General features: G+C 41.6%; 1 protein-coding gene across 1 annotated transcript in view; it reads left to right on the top strand.

Annotated features, from left to right (window-relative positions):
* NARS2 (asparaginyl-tRNA synthetase 2, mitochondrial (putative)) overlaps nt 1-12,798 on the top strand; it is a 62,178-nt gene extending 49,380 nt beyond the window's left edge. Inside the window, exons 10-14 of the mRNA XM_010001916.1 lie at nt 914-980; nt 2,476-2,613; nt 3,754-3,851; nt 5,982-6,008; nt 12,292-12,798. Of these exons, the coding sequence (XP_010000218.1) occupies nt 914-980; nt 2,476-2,613; nt 3,754-3,851; nt 5,982-6,008; nt 12,292-12,436 (475 nt within the window). The 3' untranslated portion in view covers nt 12,437-12,798. The remainder of the gene's footprint in view (nt 1-913; nt 981-2,475; nt 2,614-3,753; nt 3,852-5,981; nt 6,009-12,291) is intronic.
* Nucleotides 12,799-13,476: the final 678 nt, after the last annotated feature.

Raw genomic sequence — 13,476 nt, 5'->3', positions numbered from 1 at the left:
GAACCTGTGCCAGTGCTGTACCTCATTTGGACCATGGCCTCGCATTACCCAAACACATGGAGCAACATATTCCTTCCTGAGGTATTTCCTCCAGAAGCCTTCCCTGTGTTAGTGAAACCTTGGGGAACCTCTAGGGAATTTGGTTTATAATTTGATTTAGCCACTGATATGGAGAGATGAAATTACTGTGGTCAGGTGATTCTTTCTTCTCCCTGTCCACAGCATTTGCTTGGTATGTGGAAAACTTGTCAGCAAAAGTATCTTCCATTGAGTCTTGATTTCCACTTCTCAAGCCTGCAGCATTTTTCACTGCACTTTTTCTGTTTGCTCTGCCATGATCCTGTTCTTTTGTGCTGGCAAAAGTTACTGGTAGAAGTCAGTAGAGAAGGTGCTCTCAGATCTGTCAGAGGAGCAGAGAAACGTTGCTGCAAATGAATCACGCTTTTTACAAAGTAAAATGAAAACGTTGGACTTGCAAAGCCTTTGCACTCTAGGCTATTATTTATGCTTAACACCATGCTGACCAGTGGAGCCATGTTACTGGAGCTGTGCCAGTGAGGGTACATTGTTTTCTTAAAGTAAACATGCACAGATTTCAATGAAGCAATTCTCCATGGGGCTCACTTCTGACTGAAGTGCAACATTGCAGTAGTGCCAAAGTGTCTTGAGAGCTTAGCGCTTCCTGCCCTCCACGTAGCTGAAGCACAGGAAAACATAGGATTCTTGCCATATAAAATGGTTTTGGTTTCTGTCCAAAGAAGCATTGCTGGGAAGTGTGACATCACAGCACAAATTGGCATGGTGGTGGGGAAATGCTTCCTTAATTTTCCACTGCGGCGCTTTGCCAGAAAACTTTCTTGTTATTCCTTTTGCAGTTATCTGAAAGACTTTTTTTTTTTTTGGTCTCTTGCAGAATTTCCTACAGCGAAGCAATAGAAATTTTGAAGCAAGCTCCTCAAACTTTCACTTTCAAGCCAGAGGTAGGTAGTTGCCTGGTGGCTTGTACTCCATGCCTGTTCATGCACACAGCCAGCTGGAATTTTTGAGATCTTATTTCTCTCTATCTGGTACCACCAGAGTTGTTACTTGGCACGGGTTACTTGTTACTTGCCTCCTGGGGTCTTTGCTCACTTGTAACCCAGGTATAACTTTTGCCTTTTGGGGCTGAAATGGAAGCAATATGAGGAGTGAGTTCTGTAGCAGAAGAAAGTGTAAGGGTTGTAGGGAAGGAAGTGATGAGTTTGCTGTTGAAGGACCAAAGCTTTAGCAGAAGTACTTCTCTTTCCTGCATATGGGTAGTGCTCAGAGTGCTGTGGATTCAGCAGCACTCATCTAAGGAGGGTTGCTGCAATAGTCCTCAAATAAAGGAATGCTACTAGGACAGCACCAAAAGTTGGACAAGAACTAGTAATCCAAAACCATGTTAAAATACCATGTAACTAGATGTAGGTAGAAGGAGTCCCTTGTCTTTCCGAAGAATAGATGTTGACTGGGAGAAAGAATCACATACTTGTCTTTCTAACACTGTTAAGATTATGGTTTCCTGAAAATAGTGTTTTGTCCAATTTCAAACACACATTTCAGTAGGAAGAGCATTTGTGGTGGTGTTCATCTGATGTGTATATTGATAATCTTTATCTTGTGGAGCTTTGAGGAAAATAAACCTCTGGCTGGAGCTTCCTTCATAGCAGCTGAGTAGCTGTATTGTCTCTCTGTACAAATGGGTATAGAACCTCAAATCCTGTATCTCCACTACCTTGGATCTGAGACAGCAAACTCAGGATATTTTCAAATTAGCAGATTCTGCAGGATATATGTTCCCCTCTTACCCTTCCACTCCCCAGATATTCTTTGCACATCCTGTAGTGGACTGGAGGTATCTTGTCAGAAGCCACGGGTTTGTAACATCACTGGAAGAAAGGAGAAGTGAAGGACTTCTGAAATGTCCGAGATTTCTGATAACAATGGATTGATTGAAAGATACTGGGTTTTCTTAAATGAGAATTAATGTAGCATGTAACAGGACACAGCAGGGAAGAGAGCAGTGAGCCTAGTAAAGCTGCTTTCTATCTACTAAAGGTAATACTGAAGTAAGACTGGTTTGCTGGGTTGAGTAATCTGATATTGGATAAGTGCCTGTTTCCCGTAGGCTATGTGGAATGTGATTATGGGATGTTTGTTTGTTTGTTCTGGGGTTTTTCTGATTTGATACCAGATGCTTGGGCTTGATAGAGGGATGATCTGGCCCTGTTCTGTGGAAGTTAAACCATGTTTTTTTAATTACTTTGCTCTGCCTTAAAGCTCATGAAACTCTGCTTAGCACATTCTCCCAGTGGCCTGTGTGAGAAGTTGCTGTGCTTGGTTTCATGTTATTCAAAGCTGCACATCTCTCCTGCACAGGGATTTTGCTGTGTCTCTTGCCACAGGCAAGATGCACCAAAGCAGGATCTCAGGTCCCTTTTACTGTCTTTACAGTGGGGCTGTGACCTCCAAACAGAACATGAAAAGTACCTGGTGAAGCACTGTGGTGAGGTTCCTGTGTTTGTCATTAACTACCCATATGACCTCAAACCTTTCTATATGCGGGACAATGAAGATGGACCTCAACACACAGTGAGTCCATAGGTCACCCTTCACCTCTTTTTTGGCTAGGTATGTGTCTTAGCCTGCTGACAGACAGATGAGGGTAGTCTTCTGCTGGACCTCTGGTCAAGTAGTCCAAGATAAGACGTGACCATCAGGTGATCCTAAACAGTTGTTTTCTGTTGTGGAAGAAATCCCCAAAGCAAGAACAACAGGAGGGAGGATTCAGGATTTCGGTAGCATTAAGTTTTTGCTGAAGTCCTTTAAGACAGATTTGCCATAGTTGATTTCTTTTCCTGATACACTTCGGTACTGCTAGGTGAAGTGTCTAGAATTGCATGGCTCCAAGCAGCCTGTGATTCTCTTGTCATCCAAATCTACCATCCATTTAATCCTCAAATACCATATGGACACAAGATGCAAACTTTTATTCTCCAAGACTCATGCTTAGAAGTTGTGATTTTCTAATTCAATTGAGACAACCTGAAACATTGTTTCTACTGATCTACTACATCACAGTGCCACTGTCCCTTGTGGCTTTAACTCTAGCAACAGTTCGGATAAAAGAAGTAGCTACAAAACTAACAGAGAAGAAAACCAGCCCAAACCTAACAGCATAGGTTTTAACAGTGGGATCCTAACCCTTGTATCAGCACATCAGTGCCATTGATCCATGGGTATTTTTACCCCTAGAGCTGGCTCAAGGAACCCCCACTCCTTGGGGGATTTGGCCAGACAGGGTAAGCACAAGTTACAGGTATCAAAGCAGCTTCAACTCTTAACTGAATCAGGACTTCAGGAAACTTGCCCATGTGTTTTTGTCTCCTTGTGAGCTGCTGTTGGGTTCTTTATACCCTGCACAGGCTTGCCTAATGTGCACAGGTTGTCACCAGTTTAACCTGGTGGGATTCAGTTCACACCACCTGCTGCAGATGTGCTCAGTCTGGAACAGCACTGCACTTGTTCAGGTTTCCTGTAGGCTTACTGATGTTTATCATTGCAAAAGTTCCCTCCCAGCCTTCTCCTGTCAACAAGGGACTTTTACCCGAGTCCTGAACTCAATAAAAGAATTAGAGTAGCTTTTTACAAGCATCCATCCACTCTCAACTGTACTTCTGCCACAGACTATGGCTACATGTCATGACTTCTCTTGGGTTTCTTTCTTTGAAGGTTGCAGCTGTTGATCTCCTTGTACCAGGAATAGGTGAGTTGTGTGGAGGCAGCTTGAGAGAGGAGCGACTGCCCTTCCTTGAATCCCGCTTACAGAGGTACGGAAAGCCCACAGATGCCAGGAGACTAGTCTGACCAAGAGAGTGGTCCAGCAGCTCTTAAAGGTTGGCAAGAGAGAGGAGTGAAAGGGCAACTCATGCTATTTTTTTAAAAAGGCTTATTTTTGTCTTTGAGATATCTATTGATCTGAGTAGGTGATTGCAAACTAGCAAAGAAGTTCTTCTGCTACTGTTGTAGGTGTGAAAACTGCCTCTCTGGTTTAGGTCCTCAGAGAAGAAGAGTTTGTTTTATGGTAGGAGGCCAGGGCAGGAGAGTGCTCAGCTCTACTGGGACTGTCTAGAACAAGGTCTTGTGTCAGGCACTTCATCCTGCACCCTTTGCAGCTTTTTCAGCTGAGAGTGGGTTGCAAAGGTGGAAGTCGTCACGTAGACAGAGAGAGCTTAGATACATGTGTCATCACATTGTGTAACTGAGGAACTGCAGATTTGATCGGAAGCTTTACTGTGATGCAACTGGCCTCAGTGGCATCGTTTAAGAGATTGCAGTTCTTTGCTAACAGTTTGGTGAGAATCTTCACTGGAAGAGCCTGGGACCTGTACTGAGTCATATGGCTTTTTCCCTGCTGCTTTGTTCTGGATCATGTCATTTGGAGTAATTCTAGGCTAAATTCAGTGTCAGAATATCAAAGCTGCAGTTCCGTTAACAATAATTGACATTATAGATGTGGTAATTCTCTATAGACAATTACTCCTTGGATACTGTCTGATGTTCAAAAGAGCCTTTCATAACTCAGATGAGTCCATTTGGGCCAGTCATACACTTGTGCAAAGCAATTTGGGGGGAGGATTAATCCCAGAGTAACACCATTTGCATGTTGGGAATGAACTTTTTGCTTAAATCAGCCACATGCTCACAGAGATGTATCTAGTCAGTGGAGAAGAGCAAAATCCATTCCAGCATAATGCACCCAAAAGGCACAGAGTAATTAAACTCACCAGAACATTGGTTCTCAATTTGTAGTGTAGGATGATGGTGTTCCCAGTGCTTCCTGATACTCTCCCTGAGAAGCCTCCTGAAGCAGGCAAGCTTCAGCTGAAGCAAAGTACAGTGTTGCCTGCTGCACTTCTCCACTTGAAATTTTTGTTAGTGAGATCTGGAGTCCACAGCCCTTATGGTCTGGGGCTACCAGAGTGGTCCCTGTGGAGATTGAAACCAGACTTTCTTGTTTATCAGGAAAGTCATAGGAAGTATTTCAGGCTACAAATGGGGTGTGTCTTCAGTGACCTTAAAATACAGCTCTGCATTGAAGATGACCTGGAAAAATAACACCCCTTTTCACATGTGGGTTGTTTTTTTTTAATTTAAAGTACTGAGGGTCTGATCTGCTGAGCCCAAATACTTTGTTAAGGCTTTTAAATTATACTTCCTGCAGACCCAGCATAACTAAGAGAGATAAAGAAAGGGATTCTTGTCTGCTTATACAGACTTCATACAATAGCTCTCCAAGTCCTAGTCGGGGACAGCTGCAATGCACTGAAGACGAGAGAGAAGTGGTCTTTCTTTGCCTACAGTTTTCTGTTTGTGTTCTGAGAAATGAGGAAAAAAACCCAGCAGTTTCACTCTGACTCTGCCAGGGCAGGAAAAGGGGAGAGGGTACACTGGTGGCAATTAGAAAAAGATGTGTTTTATTGAGAAGCTTTGACACACATTAACAAAGCCATGGGAGTTCAGTGGTTTTGTGCACTACGGAAGGAGAGGCACATGTGAATTTGAGATTTTGACTCACTCATAAATGAGGTTGGCTGAATGTGTTGGTAAATTTAATGGTTGAGCCTGTGCTCTCCAAACATTCACAAGCAGTTCACTGACATGCTGAAAGTTAAGAATTTGCACAAGTCCGTACATGAAGCTAGGATCAACCCTGTATGTTGACAAAACAAACTTTACATTTTAAGGAGCATATTGAGAATCTGTTCCAAGATTGTCTACTGATTACCAGAACTGACAACCACTGATCATGTCTTCTCTTAATTTTCTGCTTTGCCTTTTTGGACTGAGTTTAGTGATCAGACCCTCCCTTTTCTTGAATGCGCTCTTCCAGGTAAGGGCTGCTTGCGTGGATCTCCTCTGTTCCTTTACTTACAAGGGGTTTTCTTTTTGTTCCACAGATTAGGACTCACAGATGCCTACCAATGGTAAGACACTCTCTTGGTCTGCAAGCTATATTTATTCTATTAAGACTCTCTAAACAACTGTCTCATTTTTTTGATCCTGTTCTGGAGGGGATGTTTCTTGGCTCGGTTTCCCTGCCATCACTGCCAGTCTAAATGGAACAGCCAGTTTTAAACAAAGTTTAATCTAATGCTTCTTAGTTTATCTTCCCAATTTGTCCACTCACAGCCCAGGTAATTTCTTTCAGGATTGCATGAAGTGGATTAATTTACAACCCATCAATGATTTTTTATATTAAATCATGAAGCTGTGTTCCATTTTTAATAGATTTTGACCACCATTGCATGAGATAAACAGGTTACAGAACCACAAGCAATTTGTGACCTTTAACAGCTCTATGAATAACTCCCTTTGCAATTGACTGGGCAGTTGGGCTGAAAAATCTTCCTTAACAAAGTGGTTGAAGCAATTAAAACTGCCCTGCTAAGGAGACAGAGCAACCTTTGAATTAACGGTTTAGCCTATTAAAACGACAGAAGGATCTTAGTGTTCCTCTTGACAAGTGTTTCTGGGTATGTAGTTTGTCACAATTACTAAGAGATGATAGCACAGGGAATTTTAAGTCTAGAAGAGTATATTCAAATAATCTGCCATATTTGAAATGATCTTTAGGGAGGCTGCCTTGAAAAAAAGCAGAGTAAGTGTAGGATTCTTCACTGTCCTCTTCCCACAATATGAAATAACTTAGAAACAACCCAGTGCATGGCAGACCTTTACATCATCCATTTGCAATGGGTGTGAATGAAATGTCTTCTTTCATTGGTTGCATTTGTGGACCAGAATACACCATATCACCTCATCTGAAAGAAGGATTATCCTGACTAAGGATGATCAGTTGCATGGTTAGATGCTGAGATACAGTCTGAGGAAGTCTGGTGTTCAGTGGCAAGCCTGCCAGCACTGCTAAAATAGCTCAGCCCTGCCTCATGCTTCCCTCAAGGGAGAAGGTTAAGATATTGCCTGTCAGCCATTTGCATTTTCATGTGTTGTGTAGCAATAGCATTCTGGAAGTTCCTTCCTCTTGTGATCTTGTTTTGGAGACTTTCCTCCTTTATTCCCTCCACTCCATCTCAGATGATGTAACTTCCCAGAGATTAAAACTGTTGTCACCCCCTGCCATAGCATGTTCTGATGACCTTGGAAGGTGCAAGAGTAATCCTGGATGCTTCTGGACTGCAGTCCAGAATCTGCCAGAAAACAGTTAAGTGGCTTGCCAGCATATTTTCAGTGGAGGTGGCAAGAGAACTGAACTTAGTCTCCCATTTACTGATTGAATTTAGTCTCCAAAGCTGGCTCACAAACTCCTTGAATAACAGTTGAGTCATTCCTTTTAAAATATAATATTTGCTGACATTAGAATGGGCAGCTGTATGATACCTGGTCCCTTTAGAAATCCCTTATATGGTGGCTTATCTCTGTTTCTACCTGTTTTCTTCTCCAACTAAGCATGAGGGTATTGTGGGGACTAACTGCTTCTACGACAGCTTCAGGACTGCCTTGTTTGTGGAAGAATTCTTGGGCAAAGAGGCAACTGATGATGTGAAACACTTGTGCTTGTGCCCATTCCTGCCTTTCAGAAAGCTTTTTTTAAAAAAGTAGATAAAGGGACATAGTCAAACTCCTCTCAGTCTTCTTCACTACATCTTTCCTGTAGTGCAGGTTTCTTTCCATAAAGAATATGAGTTGCAAAAGTACTTGGCTTGATTTTGCAGAGTTATTTTATCTTATTTTACCACTCCTTCCTTGGAAGTCTAGATAGAAAAGAGCTCAGTGCTGTAGATGCTGATCTTGGCTAGACTTGGGGATTTCTGTGGAAGTGATCTGGGAAAGTGAGGCCATCAGAGTTTACTCTGGGAAGTCACTTTCTTGGTGACCAGAGAGTATCGAGTACATTACCTTATAAACAAGGGACTTGATCCGGTTTGTGGCCTCCAGGTTCCAGCTTAGCACGAGCAACAAGAAAGCAGGTACTTTGTAGTGAATGTTTTCCCACTGTCATCAGCTTGAGCAGCATTTCATACAGTCTTTCTACATGTAAGGCACCCATTTCTTCACTCTGGTTATCATCATTCGTGTCAGCAGAGAGGATGGCCTCAAATGGAGAGGATGGCTTCATACTGAACCCTTTACAGTCCAAGTACCTTTCTGCTCTTCTGGTGTAGTGCTGGTGAAAGCTCAGAGTGGCAGCGCAGGTGTTACCTGCTTAGAATGAATATTACTATCTTCTCTTGGCTTTGCTCCTGCTTCAGATGGAGAAGATTGAGCTGTGTTGGACTCTTTAATGACTCATTTTCTTTGGAGCATGAATGCTGGAGTGTTCTGTTGGGTCCTTTTGGGACAAGGTAGAAAGAAGGACTTGGATTTAAGGAACAGCAGCACTGGTGAGCTACTTACAACCTGTGGCCAGTGATAGTATTCATATAATCCTTTAACTTCTTTCAGAGCCCAGCAAGACCAGGCAGCTCATCATTGTCCTTGGCAGTTGCCTGGTCCTATTACTCCTGTTTTGGGAGGAAACAGTGCTGTGCTGGGCCATACTGGGGCAAGCAGAAAGTTACAGAATCGTAGAATGGTTTAGGTTGGAAGGCACCTTGAAGATCATTTAGTTCCAACCCCCTGCATGGGCAGGGACACCTCCCACTAGATCAGGTTGCTCAAAGACCCATCCAACCTGCCCTTCAGCACCTCCAGGAAAGGGGCAGCCATAACCTCCCAGGGCAGCCTGGGCCAGTGTCTCACCACCCTCACAGGAAAAAATTTCTTCCTAACATCTAACCTAAATCTATCCTCTTCTAGTTTAAAACCATTACTCATCATCCTACCACTACACACCCTGGTAAAAAGTCCCTCCCCAGCTTTCCTGTAGGCCCCCTTCAGCTACTGCAAGTCAGTTGTGAAGCCACTCGAAACATGACCAAACCCCACTTGTGTCAATGGGAGTGGTTTAGATTTTCCTCCCTGAAGGCTTTTTTGTGGATTCCCAGAAAGTTGTAACAAAGCAGAAGCTGCCTGAAACCAAAGACAGCATTTTGCCCAGCATCAGAACCTAGCAATGCTTTGCATGTTTATTTCCTGAAGCATTCAACAATCTTTCAGATGTCATTTCACAGTGTTTTTTTTTCATTCTGCTTTTTTTTCCAGTAGAATGTTCATCTTCATGGGCTGCAATATCTTTGTTCTTTCAGCCATACCTTTTTCAAACTGGCTGTGGAGGCTTCAGTATAACAAGGGGTTTATATAAAAGATCAAAATTATATTTGTTTTGAAAGGAGACCAAAAAGAATACATTCAGCTTATGAATGGTTACTAAGAGTGAACTGATCTTCATAGTACCTTGCAGTGCATCACAGGAGCTTGTGGTGATGATAAAAGTGTATAGATTTTTAAAGAGGATGAAAGGAAATGCTTTTCTAACTTGGCACATAACAAGCTCCTGGAATTCACTGCCGGGGGATGTTGTTGCAGCACATACTTTAGTAAGATTCAAATCTCTGAAGAACTACCAGTCCTCCAGGTCCAGAACATGAACTCTGGGACTAGCTGGGGTCGTAGAAGGTTATTTGCCCCATGAAATACTGTTGCACAGTCCCCCAGTTGCCAACGGAGGGCTCAGTTCGAAGTATGAGCTACTAGGAGAAATAGCTTGACTAGTTCATTACTGGTTTCGAGATAAGAAACATCCAGTGTCGGGAGACTTGTGAATGAAGAAAAACCTCAGGGAGCATTTTCCAGCCTAAAGGGAATTTTCTCTTAATCTGCAGGCAGTTACTCTTTTTCTTTCATCTGGGAAGAATGGGAAATTTCTCAATTCCATTGCTTCTTCTAAGCGCAGTCATCTGAAAGGATCCACAGTCTTGATCCTCAGCACATTTAATTCAATGGGCTTTTTCCATTAACTTTAATGGGTTTCATTTCACTCCTTTTGCCAAAATGGCTTCTCAGAGTGCTTTGAGATCTACAGATGAAAGTCCTGGATAAACAGGGCTAGGATTTATTATTATTGTTCATCTGAAAGAAGTTGAGTTATTTCATCTCCTTACAATGACTTTATAAAGTCTGTTGCCAGCAAAAGGGAAGAAATATATCTTAGTCTCAACTGTCTCTGCACAGGCTGATTGCTTATGGATGTCAGCAGAAATGTTTGTGCTGTTGTTTCAGTTACTAGTCCCACCTAGAGTTGTCACCACCTGGTTTGCCAGTTCCTCTCAGAACTAGTGAGTACAGATCTGCCAGGGCCAGCACCTGGTATCCCTCACATTTACGAGGTCTTTCCTGTTTCACAAGTCACCACCCTCAGCATCAGATCTGTCCATCATCTTCCTTTCAAACCCTTGAAAAGCTGCTAAGTGGAGCTCCCAGGGGGCTTTTATCAACAGAAACTAAAGTTATTCTTCATGTAGTCTGTATCAAGGGGATAGAGATGAAGACCACCATGCTGTTCCACAGCCTACATGCTCAAATCATAAGCATAATTTTTGTCACAAGGTGTAGGGTGGATACAGCTGAGCTTTATAGCAAGCCAAGCTACCACCCTGCAGCACAGACAGAAAACATGTGGCTCCCAGGGATCAGAAATCTTATGTCCCACTCTTGACTTACCTGTTTGACTTACAGGTCATAACTAGATTTCATGTGTCAGTGCTACTAGGATGAGGTCAGAAATTCTATGAGGGCAGTGGAGTGGAGGGGACAAAACACTGGGGAGAAAAACCTAAAGATTGGATTGAGTGTAATAAGTGGCTTCCCAAATTTTAACTACTGTTAAGGAGCTGCAAGGTAATGTAATATTTCATGGTATAAAAGGTGTACTGTGAAACTGAGTCTGCCAGGGTAATCTCTTGCAGCTGTAGAATTGGTTGGAGAATATTTCTGTTCTCCAAGTAGAGGTGATCAGGGGCATTATTCACTCTGTTAAAACATAGTCTTCAAGGCAACAAAATTCTGAAGTACGTGGAACTCTAAACACACTATAAAACACACTGTTTCCTTGCAGTTCATTAACATGAGTTACAATTGGGGAAGCTATTTAATACAATCAATCCAATATTAATTTCTTTCACAGTATATATTTATATATAAATTTATTTATATATAATTTATATTTATATATTTCACATATATATTTATTTTTTTATATATTTATATTGAAGTGTACTGGATGTTTTTTTAAACTGGTATGATAAAATATTCATACATGAAGGTTATAGGCATGTAATACATCTGGAGTCACTCAATTGCTTACTAGTTCATTCATATAAAGAAGAATAACTGTGTCCTCAGCTAGCTCAGAAGTGGCCCCATAAATCAGTAGGACCACTGAGATGTTCTTCAATCCTATTAAAGTAAAACTGCTGGGGACAATTTATTGCTGCAAATATAGTTCTTGTGTATCACATCAGCTACAGTCCAGCTGGGAATGGGGAACTCCAAAGAATTGTGCTGACACCCATATATTTTGAATATCTGCTTCCAAACATTTTCTGAGTTGTCTGTGCACAATGGGTGCTGTTCTCCAAAGTGAAATGTCTTGTTCCAGATCTCATTTATCGAGAAGATATGTCCAAGATTTTTTTGCTGACTTACTGCAGAAATAAGTGAATCAGTCTGATTCTGGGAAAAGTAACAAGAAGCCATCATAATTACCTTAAAAAGAAAAAAAAAAAAAAATCTGAAGCAGATAGAAGACCTATTTAGCCTTCTGAAGAAATGACTGGAAAAGAAACTGCTTATACTATTGAAGAAAGAAAATGAAAGAAAATATTTTTGGGCAGATTTCAGGACTGGCATGACAAGAGGAAAACAAACCCAGGCAGGCAACTCCGTCACTGACAATGGAAATGTTTTGTGTTTCTGTAGGAACATGGGTTCATGCCTCTCTTAGGAGTATTTTAGATACTGAAGCTTAGAAAAGATGTTCCCAATGTGAGCAGAGCTATAGTGTTAAAACTGTTCTTCATACCCAGATGAGTTCTTGCTACAAAATAAAACAGGCTGTAGTGTGTTGGCAGAGCACAGCTCTGCTGGTTTAAATGCACTTGCACTTGGGGTTTCTGCTAAAACAATTCAGGCTGTCAGCAGCAACAACTCTTCACACCCCTGACCAACTTGGCCATGTTGGCAGAAATCCACAGTGGTTAGGGTCAAAGAATAGTAATAAAGTTGAAAAGCAAAACCCTAGCTAAAAAGCTGGCTCAAGTTGCATAGGCAGAACTGTGCTGCAAATGTAACTGTCTGTTTAAATTACAGGTATCTGGACCTCCGAAAATTCGGCTCAGTTCCTCATGGAGGCTTTGGAATGGGATTTGAACGCTACCTGCAGTACATCCTGGGAGTTGACAATATCAAAGATGTGATTCCTTTCCCCAGGTTTTCTCACTCCTGTCTCCTGTAGCTCAGCAGTTGATTCGTGGAGAATACTGCTGGTGTGTCTGTATGTATATAACATATTAGGATATGACTAAATGTGTTTTAGCAGGAAATGGAGATAATTTTTATATCAGTGGAACTCTTAGTAAATTTAATATGGGCTTATTGAAAATAATGTATGTTGTGGCAAAATTATGGAAGCACACTCTCAATTTGATAGCAGTTCATATCTTCAGTGCACTTCAGGAGTATAAATAAATCCCACTTAACTTAAGGGTTAAGATCCTCATGAGACTAGTACAAGCCATGGAAGTACTGAATAAGCATTGTTGGGAGGTGTAGTGGGTTTTTTATGTGAAGTGTTAATATGGAGGTGTGACCTAAAATGGACTGGGAGCCAGGGACTGCTGTGAGGCTTCAATGGGCTTTAATTAAATGGCTGAACAGTACTTTGAAGGTTGAGCCTTATAAAACTGTGAAGTATTGTCATGGCTGTGATGCACTTGCTCTTTGAAATGGCTTCTGTAAAGCATGATTCTCCCCACCCTGAGTTAAAAGCAAGTATTATTTACCTTGGAAAATGAGGCAAACCTAGCAAGGAAAAATGTTATATTGGAACTGCTGAAGTGAATTAGGTGAATTATGTTTGATTGTGTGAATCATCAATAAAGATGTACACTGGGTTGTTTTGTAACTCTGTATGGTTCCTTCTGTTATAAAACTGTAGCACTCAGCATCATAGTGTTTCCTTCAGTGTCTTTGGAAGATGTTTCGTTTTCTGAGTACCCAAATTAGTTACACAACTTCTGCAGGAGGTATCTGTTTTCTGTCTCCAAGAGAGCACATGTTCCTAGCAAAAATAAATGTTCAGTTAGATGAGAGTTCATTCATCTCTCCAGGGCCCACTTGCAGTTTTACTGGTGGCTTTTTGTTGTTGCTTTGCTTTTTTGTTCTTGTTATTGAGGAAATATCTGATGTGCTCATCAGACCAAGCAGCTCTGTCTTTATTTTGAAACAAAAAAGCATATGCTCCCAAGCATTGCATATGTATTAAGTAATTGCTTA

This window comes from Chaetura pelagica, unplaced genomic scaffold (assembly GCF_000747805.2).
Source record: "Chaetura pelagica isolate M959 unplaced genomic scaffold, ChaPel_1.0 scaffold607, whole genome shotgun sequence".
Lineage (NCBI taxonomy): Eukaryota > Metazoa > Chordata > Aves > Apodiformes > Apodidae > Chaetura > Chaetura pelagica.
This window is presented reverse-complemented; position numbering and strand designations above follow the sequence as displayed.